The sequence below is a fragment of the Mesocricetus auratus genome, unplaced genomic scaffold, assembly GCF_017639785.1.
Source record: "Mesocricetus auratus isolate SY011 unplaced genomic scaffold, BCM_Maur_2.0 Super-Scaffold_100010, whole genome shotgun sequence".
Lineage (NCBI taxonomy): Eukaryota > Metazoa > Chordata > Mammalia > Rodentia > Cricetidae > Mesocricetus > Mesocricetus auratus.
Window position 1 is genome coordinate 67,533,685 of NW_024429194.1, and position 24,392 is coordinate 67,558,076.

Genomic DNA, 24,392 nt, shown 5'->3' on the forward strand with positions numbered 1-24,392 from the left:
AGTTGCTTTTGGTCATGGTGTTTTATCACAGCAATAGTAACCCTGACTAAGACAAGCCCTTGGAGTTTTAGTGCCATGAGAACTCAAATTCTGTAAACTGATTCTGGAGTGTGTTAAATCTTGACTTGTGGAGACAAAGGCAGTTTTCAGAGAGCCAGAATTCCTGCTGAGCTTTCTTCAACAGGAGTCCAGTCCAGGTTTTTGGATTCTTTTTTCTTTCCTTTTTTTTTTTTTTTTTTTTGGTTTTTATGAGACAGGGTTTCTCTGTATTGTTTTGGAGGCTGTCGGTCCAGCCCGGCCTCGAACTCACAGAGATCCGCCTGCCTCTGCCTCCCGAGTGCTGGGATTAAAGGCGTGCGCCACCACCACCCAGTGGTTTTTGGATTCTTATAATAGAATATAGATGGAAGTGTTTGTCTCTCATGCCGAAAGCAAGCTGCTTACCAGTGAAGTCATTAGACACAGAGCACGATTTACACTAAGTGATCAGTCTGGTCTGCTGGACCAGAGCCTGGCCCACAAAGCTGCATATTGCCCCTAAGCTTTGACCCTGGAGGTAGCTCTGTCTCACAGTCAGATGTCTTGGCTTCTGGTTTTGTGTTTCTTGCAGCTTAAATGAGTAATCATGTTTTCCTTCATGTAATAGGAAGTAGTCTGAAGATAAAAACAAAAAGATCTAGGACCACTACCTATACACAAAAAGAGACCACAGGGGAAGCCAAATCAATTGTGCTTTCTCTGCTGTGCCCTCTGTGGAGTGGAGTTCCATTTCATGGTCACAGGATGGACCTTTTAACACTAGATACCAGACTCTTGCAAGGTGAGAAGTGAGAAAAGGACAAAGAACACAGCACTTAGGGAATCCACAAAAGTATTCTTAGTGGCATCTAGAGTAATGGGAAATAGGCCATAATTGTAAGACAGCTTGTATGAGACTTTTAAAATACAGCACACTTTACTAATCTGATAGAATTTGGATACTTTTGGTTTAGTCAAGGACAAGAGTGGAAGCTGGAGAAACAACTAGACTTATATAGACGTCTTGGCTACACAGCAGGCCGCATACATACCAACAGATAAGTATGATGAAGACACACAGTGGCTGGGCATGGTGGTGTACGCCTTTAATCCCACCACTCAAGAGACAGAGGCAAGCACATTTCTATGCCAGCCTGATATACACAGTGAGTTCAAATACAGTCAGCGTTAGGTTGAGCAACTGTCTCAGAAAAACTGAACAAAACAAAAACAAAAAGACATCACAATTTATCTCAGAAAAACTGAACAAAACAAAAACAAAAAGACATCACAATTTATTTGAAGTAGATACCAGATATCATCTAGTACATCATACGATGCTGAATATTTTACTGGGTAAGTTATCTAGAGGGAAGTTGAGATACAGCCAGAATTAAGCTATGATAAAAATAGTATGCATACTTTTATGATGAAGAGCACTAGTTATTTGTAGAAACACCATCTTTTTTTTCCTTTTTCTTTTTCGAGACAGGGTTTCTTTGTGTAGTGTTGGAGCCTATCTTGGCACTTGCTCTGTAGACCAGGCTGGCCTGGAACTCACAGATATCTGCCTGCCTCTGCCTCCTGAGCGCTGGGATTAAAGGTGTGCGCCACCAACTCCCAGCTAGAAACACCATTTTAAGAATAAAGACTATCCGGGCAATACTGACATTTAGAGGCATGTGGCTCTTTGTTGTGAGGACTCCTGTGCATTGTGGGATATTTAGCAGCATCTTGGGTATTTGGAATATTAATTGCCATTCTTTCCAAAAGCTAGGGAACAGGACTTAAGGGTAGGAAGAGAGCCATATGTGACCCATAGGTCATGTTCCTTGAAGCGCTTCAGTGCAGGACCAAGTACCTTCTGTTGGATGGTAGTTGAGTTTCTGTATTTCAGAAACACACATGCACACCAACCTCATCATCACACAGGACGCAGCTCTTTGTAGCAACGGACAAAAAGAGCTAGAGAAACAGCAGTTATGGCTGCTCCTCTATCAAGCATGAAGCAAAAAAATGCCCTGTTTTTCCAAAGACTACAGTGCACTATCTTCCTATGTAGCTGCACTTAGAACAAGGACTAGACCACTCTGGGAGGAGTATCTATGAGTTTTTCTTTTCTTCAGAAAAGCAGAGGCAGCAGTAGGATGGTAGGCCAGGGTTACGCACATCTTTGTGTTCATAGCTCCGGGTTCACTTATGTTATTTGATGACATGACTTCTTCACCAATACCCTGTATGCAAAGAACAGAGCAAGGCAGTGGCAGACACCTAAGGCAGGACCCTCCTCTTGTTTCCCTCTGAACCATCATCTGCTAAGGGGCTGAAGATCATTTTAAGAAGCAAATATGAGGGCTAGGGATGTAGCTCAGTGGTAGAGTGCTTGCCTAGCATGCATGAGTTCCTGGGTTTAATATCTAGCACCATAAAACAAAACAGAACAGAGCATCTCATTAACCCTGTATCTGTTAAGGAAATTAATTTGTGGCAAAATGTTTTTTGTTTTTGTTCAGTCGATTTTCCACAGTACAAAAGTGTTAGTAGAATCTAGAAGGTACTGTGTGGTCTTGTTCTTATAATATCTTTGGGTATTCTTGCCAGTCCTCAGGTCTTACTGGACCACACTATCTTTCCATTGAGCCAATCTCCTTCCTTCTCTGCTCTATCTTGTTAATGCAGTCATTCCTCTGGCCTTCCTGAGTTATTCCCTGCTGTTCATACTGAGTTTGTATATTGCTTTCCTTCCCTGAAATCACACTATTTTAATTCTATAACTATAAAGGATATGTATGTTTTGTTTACTCCTCTTTCTAGTGCCTGACATAGTATGTGGTCAATAAACTATCTTAGTAGGAAGAGAAAGATAGAAAGATAGATAGATAGACAGATAGATAGATAGATAGATAGATAGATAGATAGATGGAAGCAATCAAGAAAGAATGCATGGAGGCCTCCCTGATGCTGGAAGATACTTGATTTCCTTGCTCTTGGAGAAAAACTGAAAAAATTACTTGAGGCCTCAGTGTTCAAATGCAGAATCTGAAGATGATAATTTTGTCCATGAGATAATGGTTAGTGCAAACTAGAGAAGCAAGTCCAAATTAGTTCATGAGGGAAAAGGGGGTCTGAGGTATGTGTTAGGTATAGAGCAAATGAGGATGGAAAAAGTGGGAAAGATAGGGCGACTGGAAAACTACCTGAATACATTCAATGTTAGAACTAAGCTGCTGGCTGGGGTTGCTGTTTGATGCTGACTGTGTAAGGATCACGAAAGTCAGATTAAAGGAAGATCCACAGTTGCCAAATAAGTGCTCCAAGTATTTGAATAAGTTAATATTCTTGAATATAAGCCATTTTCATGAGTTTTGTTATGCTATATATACTAAGAAGACAGCATTAGGTTTGAGATCATGTGGGATAATGGTCCCTGCATCCATGCTAGACCTATCCAGACAGCATAAGCATTCACCCGGCACCATTGATCTCTACATCTCTATGGGACCTTTAGACAGATCTTTTGAACCAGCACCACCATTCTCTTAACTTATATGCAGTCTCATCTATTGCCTTTCCTGTAACATCAGTTCCTAAGGAATAGGGAAAACGTCTAGTTCATTTTCTCATCTTTTACTGAGTTTGATACAATGAGTTCAGATAGCATGTTCTTAAAAAGCATCAATAAATATTGTTATCTATTGCCTAGGTCCTGGAATGGCTAATTCAATTGTTAAACTCTATTTTAAATTTTATTTTACTTGTATGTGTATGGGTGTTTTGCCTTCATGTATGTGCACTATGTGTGTGCAGTGCCCATGAAGGCCAGAAGAGGGCATCAGATATCCAGGGACTGCAGTTATAGGCTGTTGTGTGCTACCATGAGAACTCTGAGAAATCAAAGCAAGATCCTCTGAAAGAGCAGCCAGTGTTCTTAGCTGCTGAGCCATCTCTCCATACCCCTGTTTTAACTTCCCAAGGAAAACTTTTTAGCCCTGAATTCCTTCTGGAACTACATGGAAGTCAAGCTAAATAATTTCTAAGACATCCTGAATTTTAACTATTAGGATAATAATAAGTCATATCTCTCTGTGTGTGTCCCTCTGTCTCTGTCTCTCTCTCTGTCTCTCTGTCTCTGTCTCTCCCTACAAACTTACACATACATTCACACATATATGGGAGGAGTCAGTCAGTCTCGATTAGCACAAATGTCATGATGAAATGCATTATTTTGTATTCTAACTTTACAAACTAAGTTAAAAACTCTTGATCGGCAGGTTGATTGGATTAGTACACTTAGTAAACACATCTCTGGACATGTCTGTGAGGGGCTTGCAGAGAGTGTTAGCTGAAAAGGGAAAGCTGGCCCTGTGTGTTGCTGGCACCATCCGACAGCCTGGGAAGAGAAATGGAGGGGGTGCAGCCTTCACTCTTACCCTCCAGGCTCCCTGACGTGCACTGCTCTCCTCACATGTCCTCCCCAGAAAAACATTGTGAGTACAAATGCTCTTTCTTTTCTCAAGTTACCTGGTGAGAGCGTTTTGTCGCAGCAACAAAACAACACAGCATGTTTTATAATTTTTCATTTCTAATATGTCACTGGCACACAGCGGAAACTACGTAAGTATTTTCAGTGAACTGGCTACAATATAGATATATTAGTTGAGAAGAGTCATATATGTGTGTTTCTAAAATTTAATATGAAGTATTGGTGAGTTGCATCTTCATTAAAATATACAAGAGAAACCTGCTATTCAATTTTTCATGGGGTAAAATCTACATTCTTTGAAATCATTTTGTAACATAATAATAATGCCTTAATTTAATGCATTAGTTAAACTTTCACCTTTTTTTGTTCTTTTGGATTTGTTTGTTTGCTTTTTCAAGACAGTTTTTCTCTTTGTAGCCCTGGCTAGTCTCGAACTCACAGAGATCTAACTGCCTCTGCCTCCCAATGCTGGGATTAAAGGTATGTGCCACCACTGCCTGACAGAAGTTTCACATTTTTTTAAAGATTTATTTATTTATTATATAGTGTTCTGTCTGCATATATGCCTGCAATCCAGAAGGGGTGCCAGATTTCATTACAGATAGTTTTGGGCCACCATGTGGTTGCTGGGAATTGAACTCAGGACCTTTGGAAGAACAACCAGTGCTCTTAACCTCTGAGCCATCTCTTCAGCCCGAAGTTTCACATTTTTATATATCAAGTTTACTAAAATAAGAAAGCCAGATTAAATAACTCATAGTAACATGGGAGTCATATGACTTAACATAGCTATGGCTTGGAAGTAGTTTTAGTGTATCTCTCAAGGTTTCATGTGTTGAAAATGTGGTATTCAGAGCAGCAATGTTAGGAATGGGTAAAACCTTAAGAACGGGGTCTGGTGGGAGTTAACTAGATAGGTTATTGAAGGTACTAACTTGGGAAGGAATTAATGAGGTTCCTGTAGACCCCAGTTAGTTCTTGTGAAAGAGGCTGTTATAAAATAGATGAAATGGCCCCTCCCTCACTTTTTGGCTTTCTGTTTCACCATGTGATCTCTCCTTCTTGCTTATATTCTTGCTAGGATCTGGCTCAGGCAAGAGAATCCTCAGCAGAGGCCAAATAAAAGGAGCTGCCCACACTCGGCTTCCAGTTTCCTAAGCTGTGAATAAAATCTCTTTATTTTATACATTACTTGGCATTTAGTATTTTTTACAGCAATAGAAAAAAACCAATACAAATATTGAGGAAATTAAATAAGTATTGCTCATACAAATAACTACTCTTTCTACAGTCTCTCTCTCTCTCTCTCTCTCTCTCTCTCTCTCTCTCTCTCTCTCTCTCTCCCTCCATACACACTTTCTCCCTTGTGTCTTAAATTTAAACTTTGGCCTATGGGTGACGCTTAATGCTATGAATAAACTATTTGCTTTCCAGTACTTCTTTTCACACCCATCCCCATTGTTCCCCCATGCCTCACCAGTTTCAATAATGGGTATATGTCCCACGGCGTTTGGATCATCCACAGTGCCTAGTCTCTTCAAGTAACCTGTCTTTGGTTGGAGCTGTGGTATGGTCATGGCGGAAGTTGAAGCCTCCTCAGCTGAGAAGCGATAGCTGTAGGTCACTGTCAGGGTGAGACTGGGGGGGGGGTGCCCCTTACACTTTTTATTTTCCTCAAGAGGCTTAGCTATCAAAAACTTCCTTTCCATAAACACAGTGAAAAAGCTTAAAAGAAGTGATGATTGTCATCAATAAATAATTCATCTCCAAAAGACTCTATTCCTTTGACAATAAGAGAGGCAAAATAGAACACATTACTACCAAGTAGAGGAGAAAAACACTTTTCTTTGGGACTTGACTTACATATTGGGGGGTCCTATTACAGTACAAGGACTCCCACAAAAGAGCCCAGACAGATTAAAATAATCCATAATTTAAATAGAAATCAACACCCGTCCCATGTTCCATAAATCTTGTTCTCACCCAACTCCCAAGTCTTATTTGCTTGGGACAAGGATAACATCTCCCTTATACTTGAGCAAAGAAAAGACATAACACAGTAACAAAGATTTTTTTTAACTAGGGATAGACATAAACAAGTCAATTGACCCCTTAAGTGTATAATTATACCAGAATTTCTCATCCTATATAGCTCTGAGAAACATCCCTTGCCACTGTAGCTTAATCAATGGTACCTGTGCTCTCAGTAGTCCTGACTACTTGTCGAGACTGAATCACACACATGAAAATTTTCAGATGAATTTCGTCTTTATGCATGGTTATTTCCTAGAAACAAAGAGAATTTAATCCAAAAAACTAGATGTAGAATAAAGTGTCAAAGGTTGACGTGGTCTAGGGACACTTAATTTTAAGACTTGGTCACATTTAAAAAATCAGTATATAAAGTGATATCATAATCTACTTTTATATATACAAGTCAGGATCCCTGAACAAGCAAGTTTACCTCCTCCCTTTCCTAGTTGCTGATAGTATGGAAAAGGCTGGGAGCTTTAGAGGTTTTCCCTACTTCAAGACTGAATTCAGTCAGGCAGTTAACCTCTCCAAGGCTTCAGAGTAAGGTCTGAGCCAGAGACCTCCTAAATTAAGAAATTGTTAAATAATTTGAATGAACAAACTTACTTCTCCATTATTCCCTCTTAAAAAGTCTGACATGGATTACATTTTTTGTTTGTTTGCTTTGTTTTTTCGAGACAGGGTTTCTCTGTGGCTTTGGAGGCTGTCCTGGAACTCTCTCTGTGGACCAGGCTGTTCTCGAACTCACAAGAGATCTGCCTGCCTCTCCCTTGTCCAAGCGCTGGGATTAAAGGCGTGCGCCACCAACGCCCAGCCTGGATTACATGTTTAACACCTCTGGTGAGCCCCATTAGAAATCACTGATTTAAGTTCCTCCAGTTACGTAAGGTTCTGCATGCTGTCAGAGTCTAAGCTAAAGTGTCCCCAGAGTCTCTCTTCCCAGTCTCTGGTTGCTCCCCTGTAATCAATCATCAAGCGCGACAAGATGCACACTAATTTCCAGAAGATATAGTTTGAAATCGACTTAGATCTCAAACCCTCATTTGTCAAGGAAGGCACAACTATGTTAGGCCACAGAGAAAAGCTGCCATGGAAACCTGAGCGTAAGCAAAAAGAAAAAAAAAAATCAACGAACGGAACCAGAAGACAGCGGGTAAGGAAGCGGAGGGACAGAGAAAAGCAAAGGACGGCGAGCGCACCAACAGCACTCCAAGTGTGAGAAAGAGGAAAAGCCCGTCTGGGGTCGACGGCGAGATTAACACTAGACTCAAACGCTCCCTCGGTTTCTCAGGCCTCGCAACCTCGCGCAGGCGTCCCACGAGTCCGTAACTCGGCTCTTTGACCTCTTCCTTGCCCCACCCCCTTTCCTCCTCGGCGGCTGCCCAGCCGTCTTCCGGTGCCGTAAAGACGGTTCCGGTTCACGGAGGTTCCCGGGCTTTGCGTTCTGAGCCCGGCCGGAAACTCCTTTGCCTAGCAGCCGGTTCCGGTTCGGTGAGTGGCGGCGGGAAACTGGGGGAGGGGTGAGGATGGAGGGAGACTGGGCCGGGAGGCTGTGTGGGACCGGGCCCGCCGGCCTCCGCGGGGCTGAGCGGAAGCGAGCACCGCGGTGGGGCCCGTGCATTTTCTTCCGCCCCGCCCCCTGGGACCACCTCCTCAGCCCCCTGCTGTCCGGCGGCGGCTGTCTGGCCCGGGGCTGGTAGCTGGGCTTCCTGAGGCCGCCCTCTGAGGCCTCGGTCTCCTGACCCGCGGAGAGGCCGTTTCCCTGCGGCCACAGCAGGCCCCTCGCAGCGCCCAGCTCTACTTCTCCACAGAGAAAAAGGCCGGTTGGGATTCCTGGAGTTTCCCGCCAGAGCAGGGTCCTCTCCAAGGGGAGAGAGAGAGAGCGCGCTGTTTCCACCAAGAAGTTCAGCTTTCAATCCCACCTGCTTCACCTTTCTTCTTTGAGACCTGAATGATACTTCTCGACTACTTCTGTGTCCCACGCAAACAATTCTACAACTCTTTTACCCTGTGGTATTTCCCCGAGACGCGATACCGCTAGTGCCACCACCAGAGAGAAACGTCTGGACCCTCCTGCACAGGTTATGAAAACTCCCTTAACTGCCACAGTTTTCTTCTTACCTGGCTCATCGCCTCTTGGTAATTGTCTTGAACCTTTTCTTCGGTGGCCCTAACGTGATCTTACTGGATCCGGGCTAGGTTTCCCTGGTCTCGAGCTTGGTGATTTCTGTTTTATCAGTACCTCTACAGTTTTCCTCTTATCTTGTTGGCAATAACTCGCTCCTTTATCACTTGAAACTCACACTTGTTAAAATTTGGTTCGTGTGACATACTTATTGCGTTGGAGCAGTGGTGATTCTTGTAACAATTTGTGTCGTCTTTTGTAGCCTGTCAACTGCTGGACTTGAGGTTTTCGTTGTAGTCAGAAATTCTGGATGAAGTAGATAATATGCATAAGTCTTCTTCAGAAAGATCATTTGTATTCAGGACTCTTGCTGACACGTGGAGTACACTCCCTTTGACGTTAGTGACACCTTAATTTTCCAATTAGACTGTCTGCTCCCTGTCCCTGTCCCTTTTAGAGTGATTCATTTATACATTCATTCATTCATTCATTCATTCATTCATTCACTTTACCTGATTTCAGTTAATTATCCCAACTGCAAAGGTGGATATCCTGTCACTCCTCTGTTGAATTAAGTCTGGAGAGGAAGTGGGTAAGCATCCAAACAGGCTCTGCCACTTGTGGCTAAAGAGTGGTGTAATTTCTTTCTTTCATGACTTTTATTTCTCCTACCAGTTGTACCAGTTTTGCTGGATCTGTGAATACTTCTGGCATCCTTTACTAGACTGTGAATATATTTTATTTTTCTATATTTATTTATTTGTTTTGAGATATGGTTTCTCTGTATAACAGCCCTGGCTGTCCTGGAACTGACTCTGTTAATCAGGCTGACCTCGAACTCACAGAGATCCACCTGGCCCTGCCTCTGGAGTGCTGGGATTAAAGGTGTGTGTCGCCACCACCTGGCAAGAAAGATTTTTTTTTAGATTTATTTATTTATTACACATACACCAGATTGAATTGTAGATGGTTGTCAGCCACCATGTGGTTGCTGGGAATTGAACTCAAGACCTCTGGAAGAGCAGTCAGTGCTCTTAACCTCTGAGCCATCTCTCCAGCCCAAGAAAGATTTTCTTAAAAGGAAAAATTGTCATCCTTGCTAGAATTTGTTGACATCAAAGCTCCTTATCTAGTTTTGTTTTGTTGCCTGTTTTTTTTTTTTTGTTGTTTTTTTGGGGGGGGGTTACGAGACAGGGTTTCTCTGTATTGTTTTGGAGGCTGTCGGTCCAGCCCAGCCTTGAACTCACAGAGATCTGCCTGCCTCTGCCTCCCGAGTGCTGGGATTAAAGGCGTGCGCCACTACTGCCCGGCGCCCAGGTAGAACTGAATGAGGGTGTTTGTGAAACTGTACTGTGCTTGAGAGGTACCCTTGCTGGGGGATTCTGGCCTTCTTCCTTTTGCCCCATTGGTGTGATTCCATGCAAGTCATTTAACTTTTCTGAATTACTGACTTTGTATCTTGTTTTCCCCTTCCACATCTCTAAACTAAAAAAGAAATTAACTGGGGTTGTTCTACTGGATAGCAGATTTTCTTTTTTGAGAGAGCATCCTGCTGTATAATTCAGAGTGACCCCAAACTTTCTACCTTCCAAGTTCTGGATACTATACTCTGTACTCGAAGATTGGCCGTTTTCCTTCCCTGTCTCCTCCTCTTTCCTTTTTTTTTTTTTTTTTTGGTGAGACAGGGTTTCTCTGTATAACAGCCCTGGCTGTCCTGGAACTTCCTTTCTAGACCAGGCTGTCCTAGAACACACAGAGATCTGCCTGCTTTTGCCTCACAAACACTGGGATTAAAAACATGGCCACAAGCCGGGCGGTGGTGGCACATGCCTTTAATCCCAGCACTCGGGAGGCAGAGGCAGGGGATCTCTGTGAGTTCCAGACCAAGCCTGGTCTACTGAGTGAGTTCCAGGACAGACTCCAAAACAATATGGAGAAACCCTGTCTTGTAAAACCAAAAAAAACCAAAAAAAACAAAAAAACAAAAAAAACAAAACTATGGCCACCCCACCAGGCTTGGCAGTCTTCTTTTTTAAAAAACGTGGGTGGAATGGGCTAGTCACAATTAGGTGACCTTGGTTGATAGGATTTCCTCCCGCACATTAATCTGGATCCTAAATAATTCCACCCTAGGGCAGGAGGAATAGCTCAGTTGTTGAGAGCGCTGGCTGTTCTTCCAGAGGAACCAGGTTCAACTCCCTAAACCCACTTGGTGACTCACAACCATCTGTAACTCCAGTTCCCAGGGATCTGATGCCCTCTTCTGGCCACCACAGGCACTAGGCATGCACATGGTGCACAGCCACACATTCAGGCAAAATACTCATACACATAAAATAAAGAAATTAAAAAAAATTCTACCCCTTTAAAAAGGAAAGGGGAGGATAGACTGGAGAAATTCTGTTCTCTTTGTTATTGTGACCATTGAAAAAGCCTGTTGACATCACAGTCCCTTGAATATTTGGAGGATTCAGGATGGCTGTGGACTTGATAACCAAGTACTCAGTCTTAACTATGGTGCTAAAAGTGGGGGTGTGTATGTGTGTGTGGTTATGTTAAGTAGTTCCAAGCAGTTAGGCTCTTAACCCTTTTCTGGGAAAATTCATTATCTGTAACTTCACTTTCTGCAGATACAGTCAACTGTATTTAGAAAATAAATGGAAAATTCTATATTTTGAGATAGACTATTCATGGGAACACATACACACAGAGTGTGTGTTCTGCTGTGTAACCCTAGCTGGCTTAGAACTATTTATGTAGACCAGACTGCCTCAAACTCAGAGATCTACCTGCTTCTTATGACTGTTGTTAATCTCTTCTAATTTAAATGAAACTTTCTTAGAGCCATATGTATAGGAAGTGTGTATGTATGTATGTGTGTATGTGTGTGTGCATATACAATTCAGTAGTTTCAGACTGGTGATCCGAGGCTCTGAGTCAATCCAAGTAGACACAAGAAGTTACCTCCAGGCAAGATTTACTGCAGGGCAGCACAAAAGAAGTGGGAAGGGAGGACTGGTCCTTCAGGGCCACAGAGCAGACGCAGGGACTGATGTGGCCCGAATGCCAGTTGAAGCAAGTATTTAAGCATAAAACCATAAACATTTGTTACCAACTTACAATTTTTCACCAATCAGAATTCAAAGATTAGGGGCTTCCTTGAATGTTCCATCATTGTCAATTGATATACAATGCAAACATTTCAGTTCGGCCAATCAGATTCATTTGTTCTTTCTTTTGCTGGGAACAGCCATATGTTTCTAGAGAACTAAACAGTGACTATTTCTGTGGCTTAAGGAGGAGGTGGGTCAGCTACTGGAGGGTTCCCAGCTCCCCTAGGGCTTGGGAACCTGAACTTTGTTTCACTCTACAGGTAAAATGGAGTCTGAAGTCAAAATAGCAGTACTTAGGATAGGGTGCTTTTTGCCTGTTCCCAATAAGACATATACTGGTAGCCTTCCAACATGTCTCCGACAAGAGGGGAACTTCTGTATAGATACAGGAGCTTTGGTTAAAGCGAGTTTCATTTGGTTTGGGTGGTTGGGTTGGTTAAGGATTGAATAAAGGACCTTGTACATGCTATGCAAGGGTTTACCATTGAGCTGGGTTCTAACTGGTTTTAGCAGTTTGATGGATAATGTTGGAAGAGGAGTAGAGAAGGAGTGCTTTGTACAACTGAAAGTATTCCTTGATTGTACTCAATAAATTTCTCTCATGTTTGTCCGCTAGTAAGATGTATGGAAGAGAAATCTCAGGATCACAAAATCCGTCGCTTACATAGAAAAGTGTTTTAATATGAGGTAATAGAAAAAGCAGTGGTAGTCGCTGTCTGATTTTTATATATGATTAGTCTCCTGAGGGTTGGCTCACTCATCTTGATTTCTGCTTTTATGATCCATGATTCTCTGGGTTACCTGTAATTTCTGTTTCATGAAGCATAGCTTGCAGCAATGATTGGGAATACCTGAGACCAATCTTATTTTTCACCTTTTTCTCAACAAATCAATAGCCTTTGCCATTTTTCTCCACTAATGATTATAATTGTCACTTCCATGTAAGTTCCTGTTATATAATATTTTAACTAAATGCTTCACAGTGTAATATTTATGTTTTGTGTCTTCTTTTATAGGGTTTTGTGTCTTTGCTAAAGTCAGTGATGTGAAAAGACCTGAAATGGGTAAGACTAACTCAAGCAGTCATTCAAACCTCTTAGTTACTGACAAGTTAGGCTGGAAAGAAAGAGCAAGTTGTCCCAGTATTTGCTGTTTGTGTCTTTGTGGATAGTAATGATATTACAAGATCTTAGTCCAAATTAAATACTACTACATACTCAGTATTATTTTCCTTTGGCTAATACATTGCATACAGAATCATTTAAGGTCACTTTCTTATTCATTGTATTGAAAAAACAAATGCACACTAGCAGTATTTGTTACCCTTACTCTGTATCCACTCTAAGTACTTAACATGTGTTAATTCATTTCATTGTTTCAGCCATCTTACAAGGATACCTAATAGTGTGTACAAAATATACAGGATTGTACCAACAATGTATTGTATCAATAAGGAGAATGAGATGCAGGTTCAGAAACCTGCTTAGAGTCTTATGCTCCATCGGCAGAGCTCAATCCCTGTCCTTTAGTTCTGTGTTGCACTGCCTCCCATAGGATAAGTAATTTGAGTAAGGTAAATGTTTTATTTCATGTAGCCAGTGATAGTGAAACTTTGCAATCAGAGCATTTCCCTGTTTCATTCTCAGTAGTATATCTGAGAGGAGCTCGGTCAGTGTAAAGGCGAGAATAGCAGCCAGTTTAGGAGTCAGCTGAAATGGCTGTCTCCATGGTTCTTTTAAATTCGCCTTAAGCTTTCCTTTCCTTTTTACATTTTTGCACCCCCCCCCCCACCACTGTGTACTCTCTTTCTTCCCTTAGTCTACTCTCTCCCTCTCCTTATTTGTTTCCATTTTCTCATTGCTGTTATCAGTGTAAGTCACTGAGTTCTCATAACTCAATTGTTCTGTTTTTGCTTTTATGGTAAAAATGTTTCTAAAGTAAGATTCTGCCATGCTACTATAGTCAATGAGATGATACTTACCAAGAGCCATATGAATTCTACTTTTTTACAGAAAAATCAAATGGATTGAGTTTTTAATGGCTAGTATGTGGGGGAGGGTGCATGCCCATGGTGATTCGTGTACAGTCCCGAAGAGGATTTTGAGTATGTTGTCTGCCTTATTCTTTTAAGACAGCGACTTTCACTGAATTGGAAGCTTACTGTTTTTGCTAGGTTAGCTGCTGCTCAGTAAGCTCCCAGAACCTGCCTGTTTGTACCCCTCAGTGCTGGTCCAGACAAACACAGCCATATCTAGTTTTTCACATGGGTGCTAAGGACTCAAACTGAGGTTCTTACACGTGTACAGCAAGAATTCCTACTGACTGAGCCATGTTCCCAACTCCTGGCTTCAATTTATTATTTATTAGGAATATAACATTCTGCCTCCATTTATGTCTGTGTGCCAGAAGAGGGCACCAGATCTCATGGATGGTTGTGAGCCACCATGTGGTTGCTGGGAATTGAACTCAGGACCTCTGGAAGAGCAGTCTGTGCTCTTAACCTCTGAGCCATCTCTCCAGCCCCCCTCCTGGCTTCAATTTTAAAGCCCCTTTTTGAGTTAAGATAGGAAATGGACCAATATGAAGAGAGTTTCTGAATAGTGATGTACACTACACAGGGCTTGCTGTGTTGTCCATCTCCTGGATCAACTGGTCTGCCTTTGCTTTGCAAGCATGGTTCCTTACCTGGTATCCTGTTCTTTAATATTAAATTTATTATACTTAAGACATTAAAAGTTTTCTTTGGAGGAAATTTCATTATTTTAAGAAGTATAAACCAGGCTGCTTTTTATTCTTGTGTAGATTTTGAGCTACTTGGCGAATTCTAGATAGGCCAGTGTCTTCATATGTTAAGAAAGGAGGTTTTATTTGACTGTATAATTCTTCTTTGAGAGTCATTTTTATTAGGTGAAAAGATTGGCTCATAGGAAACTATTATTGAAGGATTGTGTGACTTGATCTAATCTGAACTCTTTCCCTAGACGATACTGCCGACAATATGAAGATGGATGCTGGAGAAGTAACTTTAGTGAACCATAATAACTCCGCCTTCAAAACCCACCTGCTGCCACAGTCATGTTTTCCAGAGGACCAGCTCTCACTTTCTGACCAGCAGGTTAGGGATAATTTTTTTTCCTTAATGAAGTGATTGTTTTGTTCATTATAAATATTCATCTGATAACAGTTTGAATGTCGCACTAAAAAATTCAAGCATGTGAACTTTTCAGAATAAATAATTTTAGTGTTTGGATTTCTGCTTAGTTTAAAATAATAAAGTTAAGACAAAACAGATGATACATGAATTAAGGATAATGTTTTTAGAAAGCTCTTTGTTGTTCCTTTGGATATTAAACTATTGACATATAGATCTTTGTTCTTTTAAACTAGGTCTTAAAATTACTAAGCATTAGCTTAGGGGAGGGGGAATGCACAGTCATCTGGAGCTTTGGCTGTGATATACTTCAGTGTTTCGAGGTCTGGTCCAGAGTGCAGCACGTGCATTGCTGGGGGCCTGGTGGAAATGCAGAACATTAGCATCTCCACTGGACAGAAGCTATACCGTCAAAGCATCCCAGCTGACTTGTGTGCTATTAAACAACAGTCTTGGGCCAGAAACATGGCTCAGCAGGGAAAGACAGTTTGCCAAGCCTGATGGCCCTAGTTTGATCCTTGAGACTCACATAGTAGAAGAAGAGAACTGAGTCCTCTGACTTCCTCATTTATGCCATGGGATGTACAATAAATAAATTACATTTTTAAATTCAAACAAAGAAAATAGTATTGTTCAGTAGACAAGCCATTGGTAATTTGTATGAGATAATTTGTTGCTGTGTGAGTGTGCGTAAGTGTAGAGGGTTAGGCACTGGTCCTCCAGAGTCATGAGTGTCTCATGGATATTTACATTTTTGTGCTTATGCTAAGATTGCAACAGCTGTCCTGATAAAAAGTGGTCTGTAAAGTATTTAAAGCCCAGTTGACTTTCTCAGCTTCCATAGCTTATCTTCTGATATAATAGAGTAAATGCAGATACACCATGCAATGAACGTGCTTTACATTGTAGAGCAGATAGTTATTTCCCTTCTTTCCTCTTAAATCTAAGTAATTTCACCAAATTGTCTTTTTCTTGTTAGAGTACAGCTTATTTAAAATACAACAGGTATATACATAGTGTATTGAGTTTCAGAGTGTATCATAGTCCTGTTTAGTGATGTCTTCCTTAGTGTAGACTTTTATCCTCTTTTATTCTCAAAATGATAATTTAAGAAATCTAAAATCTTCTGTTTTAGATCCTGCCTTCTAGGCAGGAGATTTTGGACGGACCTTCCACATGTTCTACAAGAAATGCAACTTGTAATCCAGATTATTATTCAGGTATGGCTCATTGCTTATATTCAGCTCACTGCACACCCATCACATTTCTTCATAGCAGATATTTCGTGTTTACCTATAAAAGTGAGAACAGTATCAGGTACTGGGACATGGCGTGGTGGTTGAGGACTTACCTGTTGTGCTCAAAGCCCTGGGTTTCCTCCCCAGCACTGCTTTAAAAAAAAAAAAGTGACAGCATTGTCAAAAACAACATGGCCTTTGCCCATTAAAGTATCAATTTAATAAGGTATTTATGTGTATACATTTCATTGCTATAGTAGTTTAGATTTAATGCCAACTAAATACTAATTTTTGAATGGGAAAGTTTTTTGTAATCTCTTTATCTATTTCATTATAGAAAGTAAAATAGTTTTGTTTTACTATGTGTATGTAATACAAAGGGTATTTGTTTCATAATGATTTAAACCTCATGGCTAACTTACTTCTGTTCTTGAAACAATCAAACCTAAAAATTTATTTCTGCCCAAGTTTGTTCTTCCTTCAGGGAAGGAAGGGTTAACTACATGTTTCTATCTAGCACCTGCCACAGCCATATGCTTGTGTATTCAAGGACTTTGCGACTCAACCTGGGACCCAGGATAAAGTTACTTTCTAAGCGACTCTTACTCCCTGGCTGGCGGCAGCCTCGTTGTCTGCCCCTTCCTAAGGGTTAGACTTCTGACAGCTGCCTCTGACCTGGATAGCTAAGACTTTGCATAGTAGACCTTCCCAGGTCTTTTCACTCTGTCACTTAAAAATCCCATTTTACTACAAATACAGGGATATTAGGAATACCATAGAGCCTGCCTGCAGGAGAGGGTGTTTTGTAATGATAAGCTTATGATAAATATGAAATACATATGCACATAATAATTATTATTATTATTTGGCTTCCTCAGGATTCTTTGTCAGCAAGATGAGATCTCCTCCCCTAAAAAGACGTTAGTATGATGTTCTTTTAGACTTATATTATATTTAAGTGTGCATTATTTAGGTGGGTGGTACTATACCTTGGGCACTACATTTCCCCTCAGGATGGGCAGTGACCTCTACATAGTATGTGAATAATTTCAATGGTAAAAAGGAACTCAGAAAGCAACTCTTCTGCCATTATTATTGAAAAGGGCTTTTTGGTGAACAAAGAAAACTGACATGATAGATAGTTAGTTCATTATTAATCCTACAGAAAAGACAGCTGAGTAGTTAGTTCATATCTTTAATATTTCCATTTGAATCACACTGTATTTGCTTGCTATTTCATAGGCCAGGTTACTACTGATAGAAGCATTCCATTGTGTTAAAAATAATTGGTTCATAGTAAATAGTTGTATAGTATAGAAAATTAGACTTAAACCCCTTGACTAAAAACTAAATCTTATTTAACTCCATTCTCTTTGGCCTCTTCCAGTTTATCTCTGAATATATTCATGGTACACATTATATGATTTGGCATATAAAATCTTTGTAACTCCCAAGTTTGTACTTTTTGTTTTCTATCTGCTCACGTGTTTTTCCCCATATTTATTATTTTCTGTGTATTTTTAATCTGTGGCATTGTTGTGCACAGTCATAATCCCTATGTGTAGTTTCAAACTCCAAAAGCTCTAAAAAGAACTTTTTTTTAAAGATTTGACATTAAAACCTACATAAACTAACACGAAGAGTTTTCTGTTTTGACTTTACTTATCCCTATAAAAAAGTGCATACCCATTTTGCTACATGCACCAATATTGTTTATAGAGTGCTGTACTAGAGTATACTGGCAAATGTTATGTAGAAAAACAGATTATTTCACTAAAATTCCAAGTTTGTAATTCTGATGTACAGTTGGACCACCCCAAGGCTTTATGATTTGGGATAAATGCCCAGTGCCTTCATTTGTGTCATCATTATTTTTCCTAGGGCTTAAGTCCACTACACCTTTGCCATTGTTAATTATTATTAATAACACCACTTAAAAGCATTCATACAATTTTTCTCTTAAATTTTAGTTGAACCTTAATACTGACAACAATATATCTGAGATTGCCCCAGATCCTCTTTTTCTTCACTGTGGCAACAATTGACCAAATTCTTGGCTTTCTTCTTAGCCACAAATTGTTAGGAATTATTACACCTTTCCTGTATTTATCATCATACCACAAGTTGATCCCCATACCAAAAATCTTCCATTAAAGTTTATCTTGCACCTGAATTTATGACCTTCTTAAGAAAATAAAAATATTTTGTAATCGTTTTGTATACATGAGAGAAGAATACCTGAATAATGAAGTCATGCTGAAGAGGGAATGCTGAGCTTTCTGCTATGCTTATTCCTGTACTATCTGTAACTTAAAATAGGGTCTGTTCATCTGTCAGATCACCTAGTTCTTGATTAAGCAAGTTTATAGCATGCCGCAGACCTTACAGTCAGAATTTTATAGCCAGTATACAGACACAGGGTCCAGGATTTGATCCCCAGCAACAAACAAAAACAAAGCTACTTTAAACCAGGTTCTTTAAAGCCTTTTCCCTTTGCCATACCCATTACATTACAAGCCCTGCACAACTCTGTCTCTGCTGTCTGCTTAGATGCAGTCAGTCACTTGAGCTGCCTCTGCTGTTTTGCCAGCTCTGTCTTCTAAAGATGAAAGTAAAAACGGGGAAGTCCACGTTGTAGGGTCTGGAGCCGATGATTTATTGTTCTGTTGGACCTATCTCTGGATAAAACCTTCCAGAAAGTCTACTCAAACTATAAAAGAAAGTGACTTTTCTGAATTGTTTAGAAAACATAAATGCAACGCTTTGACTTTAATAGCCAGTCTTATGAAGTGCACACTGGAAAACTTCAGAGTGTTTTTAATCCAAAAGAGCAACCAAAAAAGTAGATTGAGACAAAAAGAATTTTCTGTTGCTTTAAATTTATCAATATCTTTGGAAAATATGTTAAATTGGGTTACTAAGCTAACATGTAGAAGGTTTTTTTAGTGTCCTGCTACTACAGTAACTAATAAATCCCAATATTAGCAGGAGAAATAGTTACTTTCAGTGAATGATATCTGACACGTTCTTTTTTTCTCTTCTTTTGTGTGTGTGTATTGTAGGGAGCAGTTTATCTAGATTCCAGGGGAGGTGGTCTTGTTGCTCATTCTTGTTTTTTTAGTACAGCTTATTATTTTCATAAACACATTGCCCATTTTTGCAGGAAACTTGCAGAGAAAAGCACTCAGTCATTTTATTAGAACATAACCACAATTGCATTTTCATTATATTCTAGTTTTGTTTGCAGGTATGAATATATAATAAATTACTTTGTTTTTGGCTTTATAACTCTAATTTCTTAGTGATGACAAAATAGCAGGTTAAATTTTTCTTAAAAAAAAAAAAAGATTTGTAGCCTGTTATTAGTCTCCTATCCCCACCAGCAATCAGAGGATTCTTCAGTGACACCATTAGCAGGGCCTAGACCACCTGCCTGAGCCCATGTTTCCCCCTCCAGTGAGTGCTCTAAGGAAGACTGTTCTGACTTGTCCTTGATCTCAAATTTCACGTCTGTCAAGATGATTTATATTTTTTAACAGACTTCTTTCTCGTATCATCTTTAGTTAGATATATCATTTAGCAAAAAGTGTGAAGGCCTATTGTTTCAGCTGTTACTGCTTTGCACTTAGCAAACACTGTCTTCTAGGTTTCCTACTATGGCTCTCACATATCTGTCTTTAGAGTAACAGTAGTCATACAGGTTAAGCCCTGTGTACTACAGAGGAGGGAAGTTGTGATTCATTTTGAAGATGAATTACTTAAGTCAAGTGTAAGCCTAAGTGACTGCAGTGACTGGTGACTCATTTGATACTAACAGCACCGAGGATGCCTTGTCTCCCTCTTATCCTGTTTTCATGGTTTACTTAAGGGCCTTCTTTTTAAAGGCTGTTTTATTCGAGTAGAGTGTTAAAAGGCAGACACTTACTTGCCTGTGTATGAGTGTGGAGACAGTCTCAGTGTAGCCGTGGCAGGCCTTCAACTCGTGGTTGTCCTGCCTCAGCCTCTCACATTCTGGAAGTGCAGGTGTGTATCACCATACCCACCCAAATACTTTAAATAACAAAAATGCATACTGTTGTGCAGAGGTCGTTGTTAATGTCCTTTGAAAGGAACACTTCAGAATATTGTTAGTATAAGACAAAAATTCGAAGACTAGAGAATTATTCTTATTTTTTCCACTGAAGCTCCTTGGAATTCCATAGCCTAATGTCTGAAGCTGTTTTGTCGGAGCTGTTTTAATGTATTTGGGCCTCCTGATAGAGAAAAGAAGGTATAGGAATTATTTTACTACTCCTAGCTAAAACTTCAAGAGGTTTTTGTCATTCTAGTTTATAATCCAGAATTCACAAAATTAAAATAATAAACAATCCTCAGTCTGATTGCAGTAGCAAGCATTGGAGTAGAATGAATGAAGGATGATTATGGCTTTAAGAAACTGAAGATCATACTAGAACCAGAGTTATATAGTGGTCATTTTTGCCATAAGCCAGCCAGTATGGGCAGCAGTTAGATCTGTGCTCTGAGAGGTTCTCAGAGTCTGGAACATAACCACACAGAAGAAAGTGACACCAGCTGCTTATTAAGCAATAATTGTTGTTCATTTGAATTACGATCTCCTCGGCCCTCCACTTGCTTTCTTACTGGTCTGGCCTACCTTCTTTCAGGCCCAGGCCTGGGAGTGCTTGCAAGATATAGTTGGGGTAAAATGTTGACTTTTGGTGGACACCACGGAGTCACATTGATGCAGATAAGGCACATGGCTGTGGCAGGATTCAGCTCCTTCATCAATTTTCAGGTTAGTATGGCTGAATCAATTATAGTTTGTAGAAGTTCCCTTGCTGCAGATTTATTGGCAGTTGAGACTGGAATCTTTTTTCCATGAGAGACATGGTGATATGCTGCGTTACTTTGGAATGCAATGATGGAACATGGTTGCAATCATGAAAAGACCTAGATCTTTTATTTGTTATTTATTTGTTCTTATTCAAACTTTTTAATTTTATTTTAGATAACCCTTCCTCAGACAGTTTCCTTGGCTCAAATGACACAAGAACCTTTGGTCAAAGTGCAAATGGACAGTGGAGAAATTCCACTCCAGCATCAGTGTCAACATTACAAAAATCAAGAAATAGCCGAAGTCTTTACCTCGAAACCAGAAAGACCTCAAGGTTAGTTTTTTGTCTACCTGTTTCTCAAACCCTTCTTCAGATATAAGAAAAAGGCTATAAGGTAGATGCGCATTAGAATTTTCAATGAGTAATATCATTTTAGGGCTTTAAACCGTAACAAGATACACAAATCTATTTCCTTTGTGTCTCTTGTAAATCATTAGAAGAGATACTTTTAAAGGAAGTCCTGGTGGGTGTAAGTGTTTAGAACTCTTTAGGATAGTGCTCAAATAACCAGTACAAGTTTTAAAGAAGAAATTAAGTCAGTCTACAGCAGAGTCTGCAGCCTTTCACAGGAGCTGACTCGAACTTGCTCCGAAGCTGCACTGGTTAGAGCCAGGCTCTTGTAACTCCATAGAAAAGGGTCTTAGAGAACCGTACCCATTCCCCTGCCAAAGTTATACTGGTCATTAATGGATACCTCAGATTCTTTATTATGTTTAATTTTTGACAGTGTTGGGAAATCATACCCAGGGAATTGTATACACTAGCAAGTACTCTGCTACTGGGCTATATTTGCAGCCCATCAGTGTATTTATTTTTGTTTGTTGGAGATGAGATCTCATGTAGCCCAGCCTGGACTCAGACTCAGCATGTAGGCAAGCATGACTCTGATCTGATCCTCCTGCCTCTAAAACCTGGGTCCTGAGATTACAGATGTACCACCATGCCTGACTCCCAGCCCATGTATTAATAAAGTTGTTCTATAAGTTTTTAAGTCCTTGACATGTTTGACTTTTCATTGAATTACCTATTTTTTTTTTCATTTTACATACTAAAATTCTCTGTATATATCTGAGAAATGTGAGGTCATTTAGTTTCTTGGTTAACCAAGCTTTGTAATTGACTGAAACCAACATAATGGCTTTTATTTACTTGAAGATTATTAGCCCATGGACTCTGGGAATATATGTTATGGCTCTTGGGGGTTATTTTCACTACTTTTTAAATTTTTTAATTATATAAGAATTAGTACATTTATGTTATAAACATTAAAATATTGGCAGTAAAGTGAAAGCCTTTGCACTCCCCTCAAGCTCCTTCTCCCATTGTTTTCCTTCCAAGCCTCTTCCTGCTTCTGTCTGTCTTGTAGGTAGCAATTCTCATGTTGCATGCTATGCAAGACATGGTTTTTTTCTTCACTAAAGATACACATAAAGATGCATTCTTTAACAAGCTACTGTTTTAAAAATTGATAACACCATACTGTTTTTTTTAGTAAAGTTATAAAAACAATACATATCCTTTAAATTTTAAAAAAAAATGTCGATAAGCAAAAATAAAAATAAAACATCACATTGCTACCACCCTGAGGACGCTTGTAAAAATCTTTTTCTTTCAAATACTGTTGGTGCTGTTAGATCTTTCTTCAAAGATTAGTTCATGTTATGCATATGCATATGATTTTTTTAAAGTATTAATTTATTATTAATATGTGATATGTGTGTGAGTTTGTGTGTCATGGCAGTCATGTGGAGATTAGAGGACAATTTTATGGAGTTGATACCTTGTACTTTTACTTGGGTTCCAGGGGTCATTAGATCTCCAGGCTTGTTCAACAAGTACCTTTACTGTTTACACTGTTTCATCAGCCTTGTACAGTAGTCTGTACTCTTCTGTCCTCGGCTTTTTAAATAGCATTTATATCTCGTTTATCCAAGCCAATATTCTATGTGGGACTGCACTTGTCAGTTGTGCTTTAATGGCATGACTTTTTGCATATAGTTGCCCTTTGGATTTGATAGGTTATTTCTTCATGGTATTGTTTTATTCTCCATCCCCTGTGCTTTTTGTAAGTTAATTTCTTGACTCAAAGAAATAATGATATTATGTCCCACTAGAAAACAAACACTATCATGTTCCGGGTCTTCTGTCACGGTAGATTGACTTTGGTCTGGTCCCTGATCATACAGGTAGAGCTTCTGTGATTTGAATATAATCTGAATGTGGTTTCTTTGGCATTGCAAATGAACAGTTTTATTTTGTCTAATCCCTTAGTAATTATTGATATCAATTTGAAATCCTTATCTAGTGATTTTTAGAGTTAATGAAATCTTTCTTTGTTGTTGTTTCTTTTTATTAGTTGGCATTGTTTTTTGTTTTTGTCCCCCCACCCCCACCCCGTAAGTTAACGCTGTTTGATTACCCTGAAACACGTTGTCTGTTACGGGAAAGGCAGGATAATTGATTAGTTCTTTTTTTGAATTCCAGTTTTCAAAGTAAGTTTTTTTAAATGACTACTTCATATAGTTTAAATGAATTTTAATTATCGTGATGAATTAAATAGGTTTTGAAATTCCCTTTAAGTGTTTGTATTGTGCTGTCTGGTTTGGTGCTGCGGAGCATGCACCCAGGGTCTCAGTCCTGCTGGGCAGTTGTCTAAACTGAGCTGCACCGCCCACCCTCCTTTTACTGCATGAGTCACCAGACTGGCCTTGAACTTGTGATTCTCCTGCCATAGCTTCCTGGATAGCTGAACCTAGGGGCCTGGGACACCAAGCCTATCCTTGTTATTCTTTTAATGCTAATAGTCTGACAGCTTTGGTTTTGTAACCTAGAATAGCTGGCAGTGGGGGATACTGCTACTGCTAGTTTGCATTTTAATGGCATCACTTTCCTGCCACACTACCCTTTGAACTTGCTTCTGGCTCTGGTAGACTCAAGCGCATTAGATGTGGGTAGTATGGGTAGGATACTTGTTTCCTGACGTTTCACAATACTTTATTTATTTTGGTTTGATCATTTTAATGTTGAAAAGACACACTTCAGGAAGCACAGAACAAAAGACACTGTGGAGAACCCATTTTGTCTTTCCCACACACTTGCACTACCCTACCACTGCTCTCTTGTTAGCCGAGTCTTCCCAGCCCAAGAACATAAGCCTGAGCTGAAGTCTGGGGTCTCTTGTTCCTTCCTCTGCTGTAGTCTACATAAAAAGCCATAGATTTTTAAAAGTTAAGAGAGTATATTTGCTTTTTGGTGTTTTCAACATCTGGTCATCTCATTTAGATTCAGACCATGTAATTAGTTTAGTTTATTGAATCTAGCTTAGTATGCAACTG

The 24,392-nt window shown here is 39.8% G+C and overlaps 2 protein-coding genes across 9 annotated transcripts in view; one reads left to right on the forward strand and one right to left on the reverse strand.

Moving 5' to 3' along the window:
* Window positions 1–7,857, reverse strand: part of Pfkm (phosphofructokinase, muscle) — a 40,459-nt gene extending 32,602 nt beyond the window's left edge. The window contains exons 1-3 of the mRNA XM_005067165.3: window positions 7,735–7,857; window positions 6,697–6,787; window positions 5,979–6,101 (exon numbers count right to left, since the gene is read on the reverse strand). Coding sequence (XP_005067222.1) covers window positions 5,979–6,101; window positions 6,697–6,778 — 205 coding nt within the window. The 5' untranslated portion in view covers window positions 6,779–6,787; window positions 7,735–7,857. The remainder of the gene's footprint in view (window positions 1–5,978; window positions 6,102–6,696; window positions 6,788–7,734) is intronic.
* Window positions 7,858–7,905: 48 nt separating this feature from the next.
* The window catches only part of Senp1 (SUMO specific peptidase 1), a 51,744-nt gene continuing 35,257 nt past the window's right edge, over window positions 7,906–24,392 (forward strand). For 2 of the 8 annotated variants that reach the window (XM_013111191.3, XM_021225504.2), the window contains exons 1-6: window positions 8,044–8,674; window positions 12,790–12,837; window positions 14,755–14,888; window positions 16,060–16,144; window positions 17,041–17,082; window positions 21,171–21,330. In XM_013111191.3, the coding sequence (XP_012966645.1) occupies window positions 8,620–8,674; window positions 12,790–12,837; window positions 14,755–14,888; window positions 16,060–16,144; window positions 17,041–17,082; window positions 21,171–21,330 (524 nt within the window). In that variant the 5' untranslated portion in view covers window positions 8,044–8,619. The other 6 variants (XM_021225506.2, XM_021225505.2, XM_013111194.3 and 3 more) reach the window with 6 other exon arrangements.